Below are 14,575 nucleotides of genomic sequence, written 5' to 3' on the forward strand. Positions count from 1 at the left end.
GCTGTGTGTTTGATAGTGAGGAAGAAAGCTGTAGACTGCAGGAAGATATCTGGTCCAGGTGGGCAGAAAAATAGCAAATGGAATTCAGTCTGGAGAAGTGTGAGCTGATGCATTTGTGGAAGGCAAACAAGGCCAGGGAATACACAATAAATGGTAGGATTCTGAAAAGTATAAGAGGAACAGAGGGGCCTTGGACTGCATGCTCACAGATCCCTGAAGTTAGATGGATAGGTATATAAGGTGGTTAAGAAGGCAAATTGGATACTTTCCTTTATTAGCCAAGGCATAGAATATAAAAACAGGAAGTTGTGCTAGAACTGTATAAAACACTAGTTAGGCCACAGCTCGAGTACTGCATACAATTCTGGTCACTGCATTGCAGGAAGAACATGATAACACCAGAGAGGCTACAGAGGAGATTTATGGGGATGTTGCCAGGAATAGAGAATTTTAGGTATTTGGAAAGATTGGATAGGCCAGGGTTATTGTCTTTGAAACAGAGGAGGCTGAGGGAGATTTGATTGAGGTACATAAAATTAGGAGGAGCCTGGATAGGAAGGACCTATTTCCCTTAGCAAAGAGGTCAATAACCAGGGAGCATAGATTTAAAGTAATTGGTAGAAGGATTAGAGGGGAGTTAAGTCATTGTTTCACCCAGAGGGTGGTGGGGTTCTGTAACTCACTACCTGATAGGGTGTTAGAGGTAGAGACCTTCACCGCATTTAAAAAGTACTTGGATATGCACTTGAAGTGCCATAATCTACAAGACCAAGAGCTAGAAAGTGGGATTAGGCTGGATAGCTCATTTTCGGTGGCAGGACATGATGGGCCAAATGACCTCCCTTTGTGCTGTAAACTTCTGTAATTCTATAAGCTCTCCATGCATTTCAACCCAAAAAGAAACACCTCCTGCAAAACGGTCTATTGAATCACATGGGTCCTAGGCTTGGAATAGCTGGCTGCCTTCTGGCCTGTTCTCACTGGAGGAAATGCTGACGTGTAACCATCCCTCCATCCTCTCTTTAAGTCCACAGCGAGCCAATAATTGGTGTCCCTCAGAATTGGTATCCTCCAGTAAGACTTGCAATTAAGCATGGAAAAACAGAAACAGGACTTCTCTAATTGTCTTGCACCGCTTAAAAATTTGTTTTGAAATATGCTTTTTTTTCTTCCAACCAGAACAGGTACTGTAACTTGTTAAAATTTCCAACTTGATTTAATGTAAAATGATACTGGCAAAAATGGGTTAAGATCCAAAGTTTCCAACCGCTGCAAACTGCATTGGTTGTTGGCTAGTTAGAATAATGAATACAAACTGGTCGTTATTTTAGTGAGCACTTTAGTTTCTCTCTAGTTAGTCCAGCTGATCTTCTGTTGTATATAAAATACAGATCTATTATGATAACGTTACCCATGTAAAAATATTCTATTAGTGCAGATTTTAAATCTCAGTATTCCCCATTTGCTGAAAAACCCTACAGGAAAAATTATTTCACAGGATTGTGGCAGATAATAAAATCCAAAATGAAAATCTCCACTGCCATTTTATCTTGTGCACTTGGAGAATTTATTTTTTATTTAGAGATACAGCACTGAAACAGGCCCTTCAGCTCACTGAGTCTGTGCCGACCATTAACCACCCATTTATACTAATCCTACACTAATCCCATATTCCTACCACATCCTCACCTGTCCCTATATTTCCCTACCACCTCCTATACTAGGGGTAATTTATAATGGCCAATTTACCTATCAACCTGCAAGTCTTTTGGCTGTGGGAGGAAACCGGAGCACCCGGAGGAAACCCACGCAGACACAGGGGGAACTTGCAAACTCCACACAGGCAGGACCCAAAACTGAACCCGGGTCGCTGGAGCTGTGAGCCTGCGGTGCTAACCACTGCGCCACTGTGCCGCCCAGAGAAGTGGAATATCATTTAACCAACTGATATTTTTCAGGAATAGTTCTCAAGTGTGTGTTGCTTGAATAAACGAATTGGATAAAATGTTTATTGAAGTAACTCTTGCGTAATGTTGTCAATACAACCAGAGTCACAGTACAGTGGTCCATTTATATCAATGCACTCCTTACAATCATCATTAAACAAAAATGATCACTTATATAAATAATAGGCAGATTTAGAACACTGCCGCATAAAAATAGGTCAGTGGGAAAAAAAATGCCCGAATGCAGCTCCATGCATTTCTGTTCTGCTACAAAAGAGCACAAAGACAATACAACAGTCAGCAAACATAAACAGCAGCTTTGGCCTCCTCTTAAAAAACTCAACTTTTGGCAGGTTACCACAGGTGCACCCACTGGCAATTTATATACCTCAGTTTGCTTAGTCACAATGACATGTCTGTAAAATAACCTGTGAAACGGTTAAACCATTTAATAACATGTACAGGCAGCAGTGATTGTGGGATATCAGCTGAGGCATGTTACTGGTCTATCAACCCCTTTTGTTTGTTTTGTTAAGGAAAAGGATTTGTTACCACCTACACCCACTGAACTAACACAGACCTAATAAAAGTCTGATGCCCAGTTGCATGACTGAGACTGTACATTAAAATATTCAGATAAATGAAATAAACAAGGGCACCACAGATATAATTTGATAATTGGTTAAAATAATTAAGGGAAATATCTGCATTTCATCCCCAAAAGCTATCTCAACTTTCTATTTACAAAACTGCAGGAAGAAACTGTGTAAAACATTGGACAATAGGATTTTGACTTCCCGTCTAGAAAGATAACAAAATCTAAATTAAAACAGAGTGCACAATTATACTTTACCTGTACATCTGAACAAAGTCCAATAATACACCCTTAACAGTCTCAACCTGGCTCCATCCATAATTTCTCAGTTCATTTTTCTGCCATGTCATCTTAAGTCATAATGGATCATTCTTCTCTCTCTAACCAGATCACCGAACATTGCTTTTGCTATTCCTTGCCACAGTCTGCAGTCACTCCCATTCAGCCTTTTGCAATATCCAGAACCATACAGCAGGACACCAAATCACATCTTTAATAGCAAATGAGTTATATTTTTTTTCTAATTTACGCATTCAAAGCTAAGCGATTTTAACAAATCTGGCAGAATGATACAAAACCCTAAACAGCCTGAAAGCCCCAAATACAAAATCAGCTTTTGTCACATAGTATCCATTAAAATGATAATTGACTTTGCCACTAAGTTAACTCCATTTGAAATTCACCTCTATCTAAAATGATGTCCAATTGGACATATCAAATATATCTTTTAAATAGATGAACTATGATATAGTCAATTGGGAACTAAAACAATCCACCATTATAGTTCTGTTTTGTACTACCAAAAAACTGTAATCACAACCCAATCTACCATTTACTGTCAATATCTGCACACATATAAAAATGACAAACCGTCTTCAGTTAACAACTGACCAAAATTGCCTAAATTACCTTAGGCTCATTCTAATTCTATATCACTGCGATAAGTACTGAATTAAAAAATTTCTACACATATATACACGAATCTAAAAGCAAATTAAAAACTAGATCAAGCTCAATTCTGACAGTTTGCTTAAAAATTAAAATAATAAAAATGCAGACCAATTTATACAATTTAGCCCCAAATAAAATGATTGCATTTTTATTTGACTGCACCTGTACTGCACTTAGGTCTAAAATCTGTTCTCCCATCCCAGATGCTGGTGACAAAATATGAGCTTTACTTCTGCAGGAGATTGCTACAACTCAATGAATTACAATGAATTAAAGCCCAGGTTTTGACACGGTAGTCTCGATTTCATGATGCCTATCAACATCCACAGCAGATGGATTCAAGTTACACTGTGAATATTTTTATTGCATCACCCATTAAATGGGAGACTAGTTATTAATGATTTAGAAATACAATGCCAAATAAAGGAAATCACTTTCCATTAATTTTGCATACTCTCTGACTTCAGATGTAAAACCCCATCAAAATCCACCACAAAATATTATTGTCAGCTCATCTACCAGATTACACCTTAGATACAAATCTCTTCCCAAATGAATTAATCATTCTTGTAGGTTTGTTCAACTTCCCCAGCATCGGTCTGAGGCCCATACTTTAAGAGACTAAATGCTTTATATTTTTCAGTTCCGCCACAGTCCGGGTATCTCGCCAATGGGTAAATTAAGAACGCCATTTATAAGTTAGCCGTTATTTCAGCCACAAGAGATAGCAGTAAATCGCTTAGATATGCAGGACATGTTATGCAAGACAATGCCAAGTAGGAAAAGGAGGACGCAAGCCACAAGTAGCACAGTGCAAACACCTGAGCAGGTGGACGTTTTTACACCTTCCCTGCCTTCCTCCTCTTCCTCGTCCTCCCTCAGTCCATTTTGTATCTGGTGCTGGCGATGCTGCTGCTGTTGTTCCCCTGGGATGAGTACAGCAGTTACAGTCTTCCGCTGATTCCCCGGTAACAGTCGGCAACCCCCTTCTCTTGGTAACATAGCATTCTCCTTAGTAACAGTCAGAGGGACCATGTAGCAACCACTGCTTGGAAGCCTGATAAAGACTGGGGTCCGGTCTGAAGTGTGGGGGATGCTGATCACAGTGATTATTTCTGGGTCATCAGGCAGTTGAGATACTGACAGACTGGGGGAGAGCTTAGTAACACTCCGACACCAGGGGCACATCAAATCCTTCTGACTGCTCCTCATCTGCTGTAGGCAGACAGAGCAGCAGGTGTGCTTACAGTCCAGCTGCTTAGGGCGGCGACATGGGCTGTAGTAATTGAAACAAATCTGGCATTCCATTTGGGAATCTTGGGAAACTGTCTCCATTTTTACACTGACAAATGTCTCCCTTTAGTTTGCAAGAGAATTCTAGGCTTCCCAGAATGTCTGCTCTTATTGTCTTATTTCCCCCTCTCTTGAGAAACCCTGGTTATCTGGCTTAAAGGTTTTCTAATCTTCAGGTATTCCTTCAGGAGGGAACAAGTTGTACAACGCACTGTCACTTCCAGCAAACACCCAACCGATTTCTTTCATTACCTGCAAAAGAAAAGTAATAAAGACAAGAGTGAAGTAAATTTGATCATTAACGAAGCGATCACATGCTGGGTGTATTTATGGGTGGCAGTTGTACCTTACAAATGCTTGCTTCACATTTTAAACTAAACTTGCTTCCATTATTCCAAAAATGAATAGTCAGTCCTAGATCCAGCAACAATCACAGACTCATCCATATCCAGATCCTCCTGAAACCCAGTTTATCTTCGAACACTTCCTGTGTATCAATGGGCTGGGTTTTACCAAGCCTTTGGCATCGTGATCCGTGGTGGGGGGGGGAGGTGTGCGGGGGGTGCCTGAAGATGGCTCCGGATGAGGCTTGCCATGGACCTCGATGCTGGGAGGACCTGTCCCGATCCTCCCAGTGGCAGCGAGGCTCCGTGGCAGCCCCTCCCCAACCACCACTGGGTGATGGGACCACAATTTAAATATGCAAATGAATACAATTGATGAATTTACATACACTTACCTCCAATCTTGAGGGCCTGCCGCGATCTTTGGCACAGTGGCCAGCACTCCCATGCTAAAGATCCCCTTTGGGGAAACGCGGTGCCACACTGGTGGGGAGAGGGGAGGTGGTAAGTTTATCAGTGTGGGGATGGGGGGGGGGGGGTGCGGGGGGTTGGGGTCAAATGAACGTAATGGGTGTTGGAGATTGTGGGAAGCGTTGAACCTTAAACTTTGTGCAGTTTGCAGGGGAGGGGTAAGTTAGATGTAAAAGGTAAGTGTTTTAGAGGGGAAGAGAAAATAGTTATTGTAATTGTTATTGGGGGGAGGGGTGGGAAAGGAGTGTTCAAAATGTATTTATTTAATTTTGGGGGTTAGGACTTTAAAAATTTATATTGGGCAGCAGGGCTGGCTGCCCTTTAAAAAGGGCGCCAGCATCTGTGCACAGGCAACAGACGCCATTGACAGTGATGGACAGCCCACCCCCTCCACGAGATTGGCGGGGTGGGGGGGTGGGGGGGGTGGTGCCCCGGCTATTTAAATGAGCTGACGTGCTTGAGATCACGGTGCCCCTTTGGCGTGCAGCCCACATGGGCAGGCCGCCATTTTTTGAGCTTGCCACCGAGATCGGTGGTGGGCTCTTAAAATCCAGCCCAATGAGTGTAAACAAATGGTTTGTTTGCAACTAGTCCATTAAACATGGAAAATATGGTCATTCCTTTGAATATGTTACATAAATTAGTAAAACAAAGGAAAAAGAATGTAAAATGCTGGCATAGTCTGGCTGGAATGTTTAATGTCACAGTGCTAGGATGTGAGTTTGCACCCAACATTTCCCACACGGTTTGTTAACTTTATCACAAATTGGGCAGCTAATACATTATTGATGAATACTACCCAACAGGACAAAACTACAAACAAAAAAAAGTCAGCCAGACTCCTTCCACACATCTCTATACTGTCAATTTCCAGAGTTTTAGAAGCATGCACCTGTTCAACCTCCCAAATAGGAATAACATGTTGGCACCAAGAGACGGCAGAAGAGACAAAGAATACAATAATTTCCTGGCGCAAACAAAACAAAAAGCTCAATAAATATACTTGAACACACGCTGGTATATTTCCGTCTTGTCCCTATGTGGGTGAAAAGGTTGCTGTTAGTATCAAATGGATGTCCATGTTTTCTACTCCAGACAGAAAGTATTCCAATAGTTTGAAGCATTTTTTTGAAAGGCAATGGAGAAAATTATTACATTCCCATCATAAAATGCTGTCAAAGTATCATTGCTGCTGGAGGTAAGTTTAAAGATTTCAGATTTATTAGTCAGGGCATGCCAGGCTGCTGGTCACTCAAACTGGCAGGCAAACAGTTTCACAGTTGGAGCCACCCACTGTTTGCTCCTGAATTAATTTCCAGACACTCAGAGCCAAACATATTTACTATTTCTTTTCAACCTGTAGTTTTGTTTGACTTTCCACAATAGAAATTAGAACCACAAATGTTGTGTCAATGGTACAAAGATAGAATTTTACACTGCCTTTCATGTCCTCAGGACATTCCAAGATAATGAAGTATATTTTGAAACATAGTCACTGTTGTATTGTAGGCAAACATGGCAGCCAATTTACACACAGCAAGCTCCCACAAACATCATTGAAATAAATGACTAGATAATCTAGTTCAGTAGTTTTGATTGTGGGATAAATATTGGCCATGACACCAAGAGAACTTCTCTACTTTTTTTTATTCATTCATGGGATGTGGGCATCGCTGGCTAGGACAACATTTATCACCCATCCCTAATTGCCCTAGAGAAGGTGGTGGTGAGCTGCCTTCTTGAACTGCTGCAGTCCATGTAGGGTACGTATACCCACAGTGCTTTTAGGAAGAGAGTTCCAGGATTTTGACCCAGCGACAGTGAAGGAACGGCGATATAGTTCCAAATCAGAATGGTGTGTGGCTTGGAGGGGAACTTGCATCTAGTTGGTAGAGGTCGCGGGTTTGGAAGGTGCTGTCGAAGGAACCTTGGTGCGTTGGTGCAGTGCATCTTGTAGATGGTATACACTGCAGCCACTGTGCATCAACGGTGGAGGGAGTGAATGTTGAAAGTGGTGGATGGGGTGCCGATCGAGCGGGCTGCTTTGCCCTGGATGGTGTCGAGCTTCTTGAGTGTTGTTGGAGCTGTACCCATCCAGGCAAGTGGAGAGTATTCCATCACACTCCTGACTTGTGCCTTGTAGATGCTGGACAGGCATTGGATAGTGCCACTGGATCTTTGAGGGCAGACAGGGCCTTGATGTAACATCTCATTTGAAAGACAGTGTCTCTGACAATGCAGCACTCCCTCAATGTTGCAGTGGAGTGTCAGCCTAAATTATGTGCTCAAGTCTTTGGCGTGGACTTGAATCCATGGTTTTGTGGCTTAGAGATGGGAATGCTACCAGTGAGCCAAGATTATTTGCTACATGCTCCCATGACTATTTGTCTAAACAGCACGAGATGTTCTAAAAAAGAGCAACAGGAACCCTCTCAACAAATTTAATTCTCTTGTGAAAAGTCGTTGACCTATCAAAGCCAATGTTCCCAGTTGACCCATTTGACCTCTAGGGCCAAGAAACACATTTGGACAGATCCTATTTGGTTCTGTGACTCTAGTTTGCTCTCCACAGCCAGTGCCCAATTTACCAATGTCACAAACATATCCTCTCCCTCAGAGATTGTTTTGAGTCTTTGAAGTTTATTGGGGGGTGAGGGAGACCTGGACTTTGCTTATGCAATGTCCTGAGAGACAATAAGCAGTGATGCTAAAATCACACATTCCTCATGCAGCAAATTATTTTTCACAACCAGTCAAATAACAAAGATTGGTGAGCATCTGAAAATGTGGCAACCAAAAAAAGGAATCAATTTTTAATGCAAAAGAAATTTAAAATGCACATGTTTAACATGAACGATTTGAACTTTACTGCAGGGATCACGCCAGCCCTCACTCCCATTGCCAGTCAGTGTGGAGCACAGTACAGTGGGACCTACAGACTGGGCTGTATCTCCACAAACCCAGCTTCTTTGTCTCCAAGTACTCCACACTGTCCATTTTTAAAGCAAACTAACCTCCTACTTTTAATATTACAGAAATATCTACACTGATATGATCGTGACAACTTTTTGTTTTACCGCGAGGAGGCAGGTGGTTCGGTTTATATTAAAAAGCTGTCGGGCATTTCTTGCTTTATAAGGCTAAATCAAAGGCACGCGTTCCTGTGTGGATGCTGTCACTTTCCCACAAGACGCTGGTTTCAAAGGCTATTGCAATGCGATGTACAAATTAAAGAGCACTTCAACTAAAAAGAAATAAAAATAGGAAATCTTTCCAAAATCAAAACGCAGTCGCCTCGCTGCTTGGACAATCTGCTTTCTCCAAACAGCTTCATCATTGCAGTCATCTCTCTTCAGAAATAAGCAGCCTGCCCTTTTTTTTGTTCTCTCTGCACCTGATTAGATCTCAAAAACCTTAACTGAATATTTCAAGAAAAACAAAAGAGGGCAACGAGATTTAGGCAAGACACGACTTTGTTGTTTTCGCGTTGATACAGTGTAACTCCGGCGGTCTGTCCTAAATTTTACTTTACGGAATAAACTATTAAGTCAAAATGAGCAATGTGATACAATGCGAAGTCAAAAATGGTTGTATCGCCAGAGTTTTTTTTTGTTACTGACTGCATTATTTCCTCCAAGCAATCTCAGTACAGTAATGAAAGCTGCCACTCGGCCCATCGTGCCTGTACTGTTCTCCTAGCATCTCCCGGTCGCAACACTTTCTTTTTAGCATCACTGACAGCTTCTAAGCTGCAGAGGATTTCAATACCGAGCAAGCACACAACTCCAGCGCACCATACACAGAGGTTTGCATTTTGAATTCAAAGTTACGATTATTTCTGAATCATTTAGGTCGGTGATGCTCTTTTGCGAAGAGCATGTCCACATTCCTCCTGCCCAGCAACCCTGCAGGTTCTATTGTCTCTACGTTCAGCAGTGAAACAAGAACAATTATTGACAGCTCCTCTCCTTGCAGTTGCAGCTGGACAGGAAAAAAAACAAAGAAAACAATACCTTCAGCAATCTCTCGTGCCTTTTGCTTGCTGATGTTTTCACAGGAGATAAATGCTGGAAATTATATTTTCTCTCCTGCTGTGATGAATGAATGTCTCTCTCTCTCTATTTGCTTATTTTTCAGTCTCACTTGTTCTCTAGATTTTCTTTTCTCTCCCTCCCTCTCTCTGGAAATTAGGTCGCTGTGTCTATTCCTGCTTGCACCAGCCTCCCTCTGCCAGCAGTTGTAGCTCCAGCTGTCTGGCTGCTCCTCGCCCTGCGCTCGGATACATGTAGCCAGTGGGCTGGCTGGCCTGGGCAGCCGCACGGCACTCTGGGGGGTGTAGTTCGCGGCGGGGACTGCCTCTTTCACTGGCCGCCGGAGTGGACTACAACTCCCAGGGTGCACCCCGCTCCGGGGCTGACCCCGCCCCCTCCAGCTGCTCAGCTGATCCCGCGCGCGCAGGTGAGCGACGCTCATTGTTCCCCTTTGATTGACGGGTCCCTTGCAGGCGGAGCTGATGATTGACAGCTTGGTCTTGGGCAGGTAGCGGGCCTTTTATTAAGGGGGCCACAATTATGCTTACTAATTGATGCAATGGCAGAGAATCACAGACGATTCCTTTAACGCACACAATGTGTTTCTCCCCAATTTTTATTCATTGTTGAGAGTGATCTGAAATTTGCTTTTCGTCCTCTGAATGAAGACACTGTTAATAAAACCACAAGCTTTGCAAATGGGAAGATGCACATTACCTTCAATAACAATGTCAACGCTGATTGTTGCAGATGTCACCATTTCAAAGGCTGCAAATATCCATCGTTTCCCCATCCCTCAGTTCCCAGAAATATATTTTATAGTTCAGTTCGTTTTCATTCTTACAATACAGGATAACACTCGTGTTGTGTTAAAAAAAAAGCATTAAGTGTTAAAACCTGCAAAAGAAAAAAAATTGCCCCCCTGGGATTATCTACTTCTGGCGAGAATACTGCATTAAAGAAAGGAGCTGAAAGGATGATTAACACGACAGTGGACAGATGCTTCCTTTACATATTATGATTAAAATGTAGTCCTGACTCTGAATGCAAAAAGATCAAAGCAAAAGTATGTAAAGTGGTTTCATATAATTTTCTATCTTTTCCCTCCTGTGTATAACGGGGGGAGGGAATATTCCACGGATGTGACATTGTACATCTGTAGTGTATTATCCTTTGTTTCTCAGCTGTGTTTCTCTTCCCACTGTTTTCCTCTTCTGCTGTCCTTCCCTGCCTGAATGCCTGCCTGCAGTTTGCGGCTATGATTTACAGCCTTTGCCATTCAGCAACCCATCAGGAGTTGATCAACATTAGCATCACACTGGGACTGGCAGGAGCTCCAAATGATGCAGCAGAGAAGGAGGCCATTCAGCCCATCGTGCCTGTGCTAGAGAGGAGGGACTTTGTTCTGAGTGTCATGTACATATTCAAAATTATTTGCAACATGTTGAATTTTCTAGCCACCACAGCCCACTTGCTGACCACTCCCCCCATAATGTCAGCAGTTACAAGATGCAATCAAATCTATGAAATGATGATTTAGTACATTGGGTGATGATTAGCTGTGGCTTGGTAGGAAGCAGTGTCGTGTCTGAGTTAGAAGGTTGTGGGTTCAAGTCCCACTCCAGAACTTAAGCACAAAAGTCAAGGATAGCCGTGCTGTGCTGTCTCTTGGATGAGTCGTTAAACCGACTGCCCTTGTAGGTGGGTGTAAAAGATCCCAAGTCACTATTTCAAAGATGAGCAGGGGAGTTCTCCTTGGTGGCCTGGCCAACATTTATCCCTCAAAAGACATTGGAAGAAGAGATTATCTGGTCATTATCACATTGCTGCTTGTGGGAGCTTGCTGTGTGCAAATTGGCTGCTGCTTTTCCTACATTACACCAGTGACTACACTTCAAAATATTTCATTAGCTGTAAAGTGCTTTGGAACATCCTGTGGTTGTGAAAGGTGCTATATAAATGCAAGACTTCTTTTTTCTTTATAGGGTGAGATGCAGCATGGTGAAAGGAGGCTCATGCAGAGCATAAACACTGGCACCTACTGCCAGTCTGAATGGCCGGTTTCTGTGCTGTACTTTCTGTGATCACTGCCATCTACTAGTGTGTGCACCTTGCAGGACTGCAAAAAATAAAGATAAATCTGATTGAAACGTACTTATTTTTAAACTGTCCTCGGTGTGTTAAAATATAAACAACCCATTACACAGAGTTACATCGAGTGTACAGCACTGACGCAGGCCATTTGGCCCAACAGGTCTATGCCAGTGTGTATACCCCACACAATCCTCCTCCCAACCCTCTTCCTATCACACTATTAACATATCCTTCTGTTCCTTTCTCCTACATGTACTTATCTAGCTTCCCTTTAACTGCACCTGTGCTATCCACCTCAACTACTCCCTATGTAGCAAGTTCCAAATTCTAACCACTCTCTGGGTCAAGAAGTTTCTTCTGAATTCCCTATTGGATTTATAAGTGACTACCTTATATTTATGGCCCCTGGTTCTGGTCTGTCCCACAATTGGAAACATCTTCTCTACGTCTACCCTATCAAAATGTTAAAGACCTCTATCAGGTCACTTATCAGGCTTCTTTTTTCTAAAGAGCCCCAGGCTGTTCTGCCGTTCGTGATAAATATATCCTCTCAGTTCTGGTTGACCCTTTTTTGCACCTTCTCCGGTGCTCTATAGTTTTAGTAATCTAGATTACCATCATACATTAGTAGAGAGATTTGCATTCCCATCTTTATACACAGGAATGAAATAGTCAGCACTGGGTTTCTGAGAAACCCACTGGTGTATATTTTAATTGTTAGTTCAGTGATGTATAATGTTGTAACATGCCCATCTTCAAATCACCAGAAACAGTGAGCTTTTACCTGATAATACCAAGAGGGTTTAGATTAGCAGGGTTTTAAGTACAGTTCTGTTTGAACTAGAATTTATGCCGTTTGCAGCAAGTTCATACTTGTAAACATATTGTTAGTAAACTTTGGTCTATACATTGATTAACAACACTGGGTGGAAAAGGGACTCCATGGATATTAATAAATCAATATGATCACTAGCTCCAATCAGTGGGACACCTACATCTGTTCACGCACAATGCTGCACTCTTCAAGGAGTGTCCTTTGTGATATGTTTACAGTGTAAAAAGGAATGTTAATCTAAGCCCCTGTCCTAGTAAGCAAAAACAACTAGACTTCCAGAGGACAGGTATGGGGAGACAGTGGGTGAAGGGTGAGGCGGGGAGATTTACATCAACATTGTATCCTGTAGTTGAACCTGTATAATCACCCTTTCACACTCCAGTACTTCTATTCCAATGTAATGAGATATGCAGGCTCACTGGGCTACCATAAAAAGAAAAAAGATTTGCATTTATATAGCACCTTTCATGACCACAGGACATCCCAAAATGCTTTACAGCCAATGGAGTACTCTTTGAAGTGTAATCACTGTTGTAACGTAGGAAAAGTGGCAGCCAATTTGTGCACAGCAAGCTCCCACAAACAGCAATGTGAAAATGATCAGGTAATCTGTTTTGGTGATGTTGAGTGAGGATAAATATTGGCCAAGACACCGGGGATAACTCCCCTGCTCTTCTTCGAAACAGTGCCATGGGATCATTTACACCAACCTGAGAGGGAAGATGGGGCATCAGTTTAACATCTCATCCAAAAGACAACATCTCCAACAGTGCAGCACTCCCTCAGTACTGCACTGGAATATCAGCCTTGATTTTTGTCAATCCTGGAGTGGGCCAAGGCTACCATCGCTAAATGTCACCCAGTGTAATAAATTTGTGCTGTTTGAACTAGAGTTTGGTTTAAAGCATCAACAGTCCTTTGGGGTGCTCTTTCTCGCACCCCACTGCATCCCACCTCACCCTCCCCACCTCCCCACTCAGCACTTTTATTTATAGACATAAACACGTGTATTTGCAGCTGTGGCAGAGAGATCAGCATTACCTCAATTACAGGCGCTATTAGATGCATGGAAAAGTCAAAGGTCACAATACTCCCAGTAGGAAAAGTTACATTCATATAGCAAATAGGTTTTCTTAAACTGACACATGTAGAACAGGTTACATAGGGTATATAGTTATTGTGCTTGAAGGAAATTAAATGGTATCAGCTTTGGCTCATGCTGTTGTCTCTGAGTCCATTTATGCGTTCAAACCCACTAGAGACTTGAGCACATAATCTAGGGCTGACACTCCAGTGCAATATGGAGGGAATGCTGCACTGCTGGAGATTCTGTCTTCTGAGGCCCTGTCTGGCCTCTTGGGTGGATGGCAAAGATCCCATGGTACTGTTTCAAAGAAGAGCAAGGAAGTTCTCCCGGTGTCCTGCCCAATATTTATCCCCAATCAACATCACAAACACAGATTATCTGGTCATTATCACATTGTTGTTTGTGGGAGCTTGCTGTGCACAAATTGGCTGCCACGTTTCCTACATTACAACACTTCAAAAAGTACTTTATTGGCTATAAAGTACTCTGGGATGTCTTAAGGTTGTGAATAGTTTTCTAACAATGTAAGTCCTCAGTTCTTTTTAAAAAGTCTGACTGTACAATCTAAATTTGCTTTGTAAGGTGCTGTTTTCTTTTTAAAAAGCAATCAGATGCGAAATCACCGCTGTTTTCAACATACGCGTGCTGTACCGTATTGTTGATTTTGGCTCCAGGCCTTCTTGAGCAGGTCACTCTCCAAGTCAACAAAGTCACACTCATGTTACTCCATATTCCATTGCTTTCCTTTTTCGAGTAACAGTCTCTATAAACAAGATGAAAGCAAGTGGAAAAAGTTTTCTAAAAAAGCTACAAGTAGTCAACTCATCATTTGTATAGTAAATTCTTTCAATCACTCAGCATTGTTCAGGGATCTCATCCCATCACTCATTTTGACTTGATAAAAGATCTCTCAAACAATGTAGGTTGC

The 14,575-nt window shown here is 42.2% G+C and overlaps 1 protein-coding gene across 1 annotated transcript; it reads right to left on the reverse strand.

The window, feature by feature from the left end:
• Positions 1 to 1,982: 1,982 nt before the first annotated feature.
• Positions 1,983 to 9,849, reverse strand: rnf152 (ring finger protein 152). Its single transcript, XM_068053829.1, has 2 exons — positions 9,614 to 9,849; positions 1,983 to 5,037 (listed from the first exon to the last, which is right to left on the reverse strand). Exon 2 carries the CDS (start codon positions 4,825 to 4,827, stop codon positions 4,204 to 4,206), a length of 624 nt encoding a protein of 207 aa, XP_067909930.1. The 5' UTR covers positions 4,828 to 5,037; positions 9,614 to 9,849; the 3' UTR covers positions 1,983 to 4,203.
• Between the last annotated feature and the right edge of the window lie 4,726 nt (positions 9,850 to 14,575).

Source organism: Heterodontus francisci, chromosome 2 (assembly GCF_036365525.1).
Source record: "Heterodontus francisci isolate sHetFra1 chromosome 2, sHetFra1.hap1, whole genome shotgun sequence".
NCBI lineage: Eukaryota > Metazoa > Chordata > Chondrichthyes > Heterodontiformes > Heterodontidae > Heterodontus > Heterodontus francisci.

What these genes read in the sequence shown, in the direction of transcription:
- rnf152 (XM_068053829.1), bottom strand. Translation starts at nt 4,827, where the DNA reads ATGGAGACAGTTTCCCAAGATTCCCAAATGGAATGCCAGATTTGTTTC.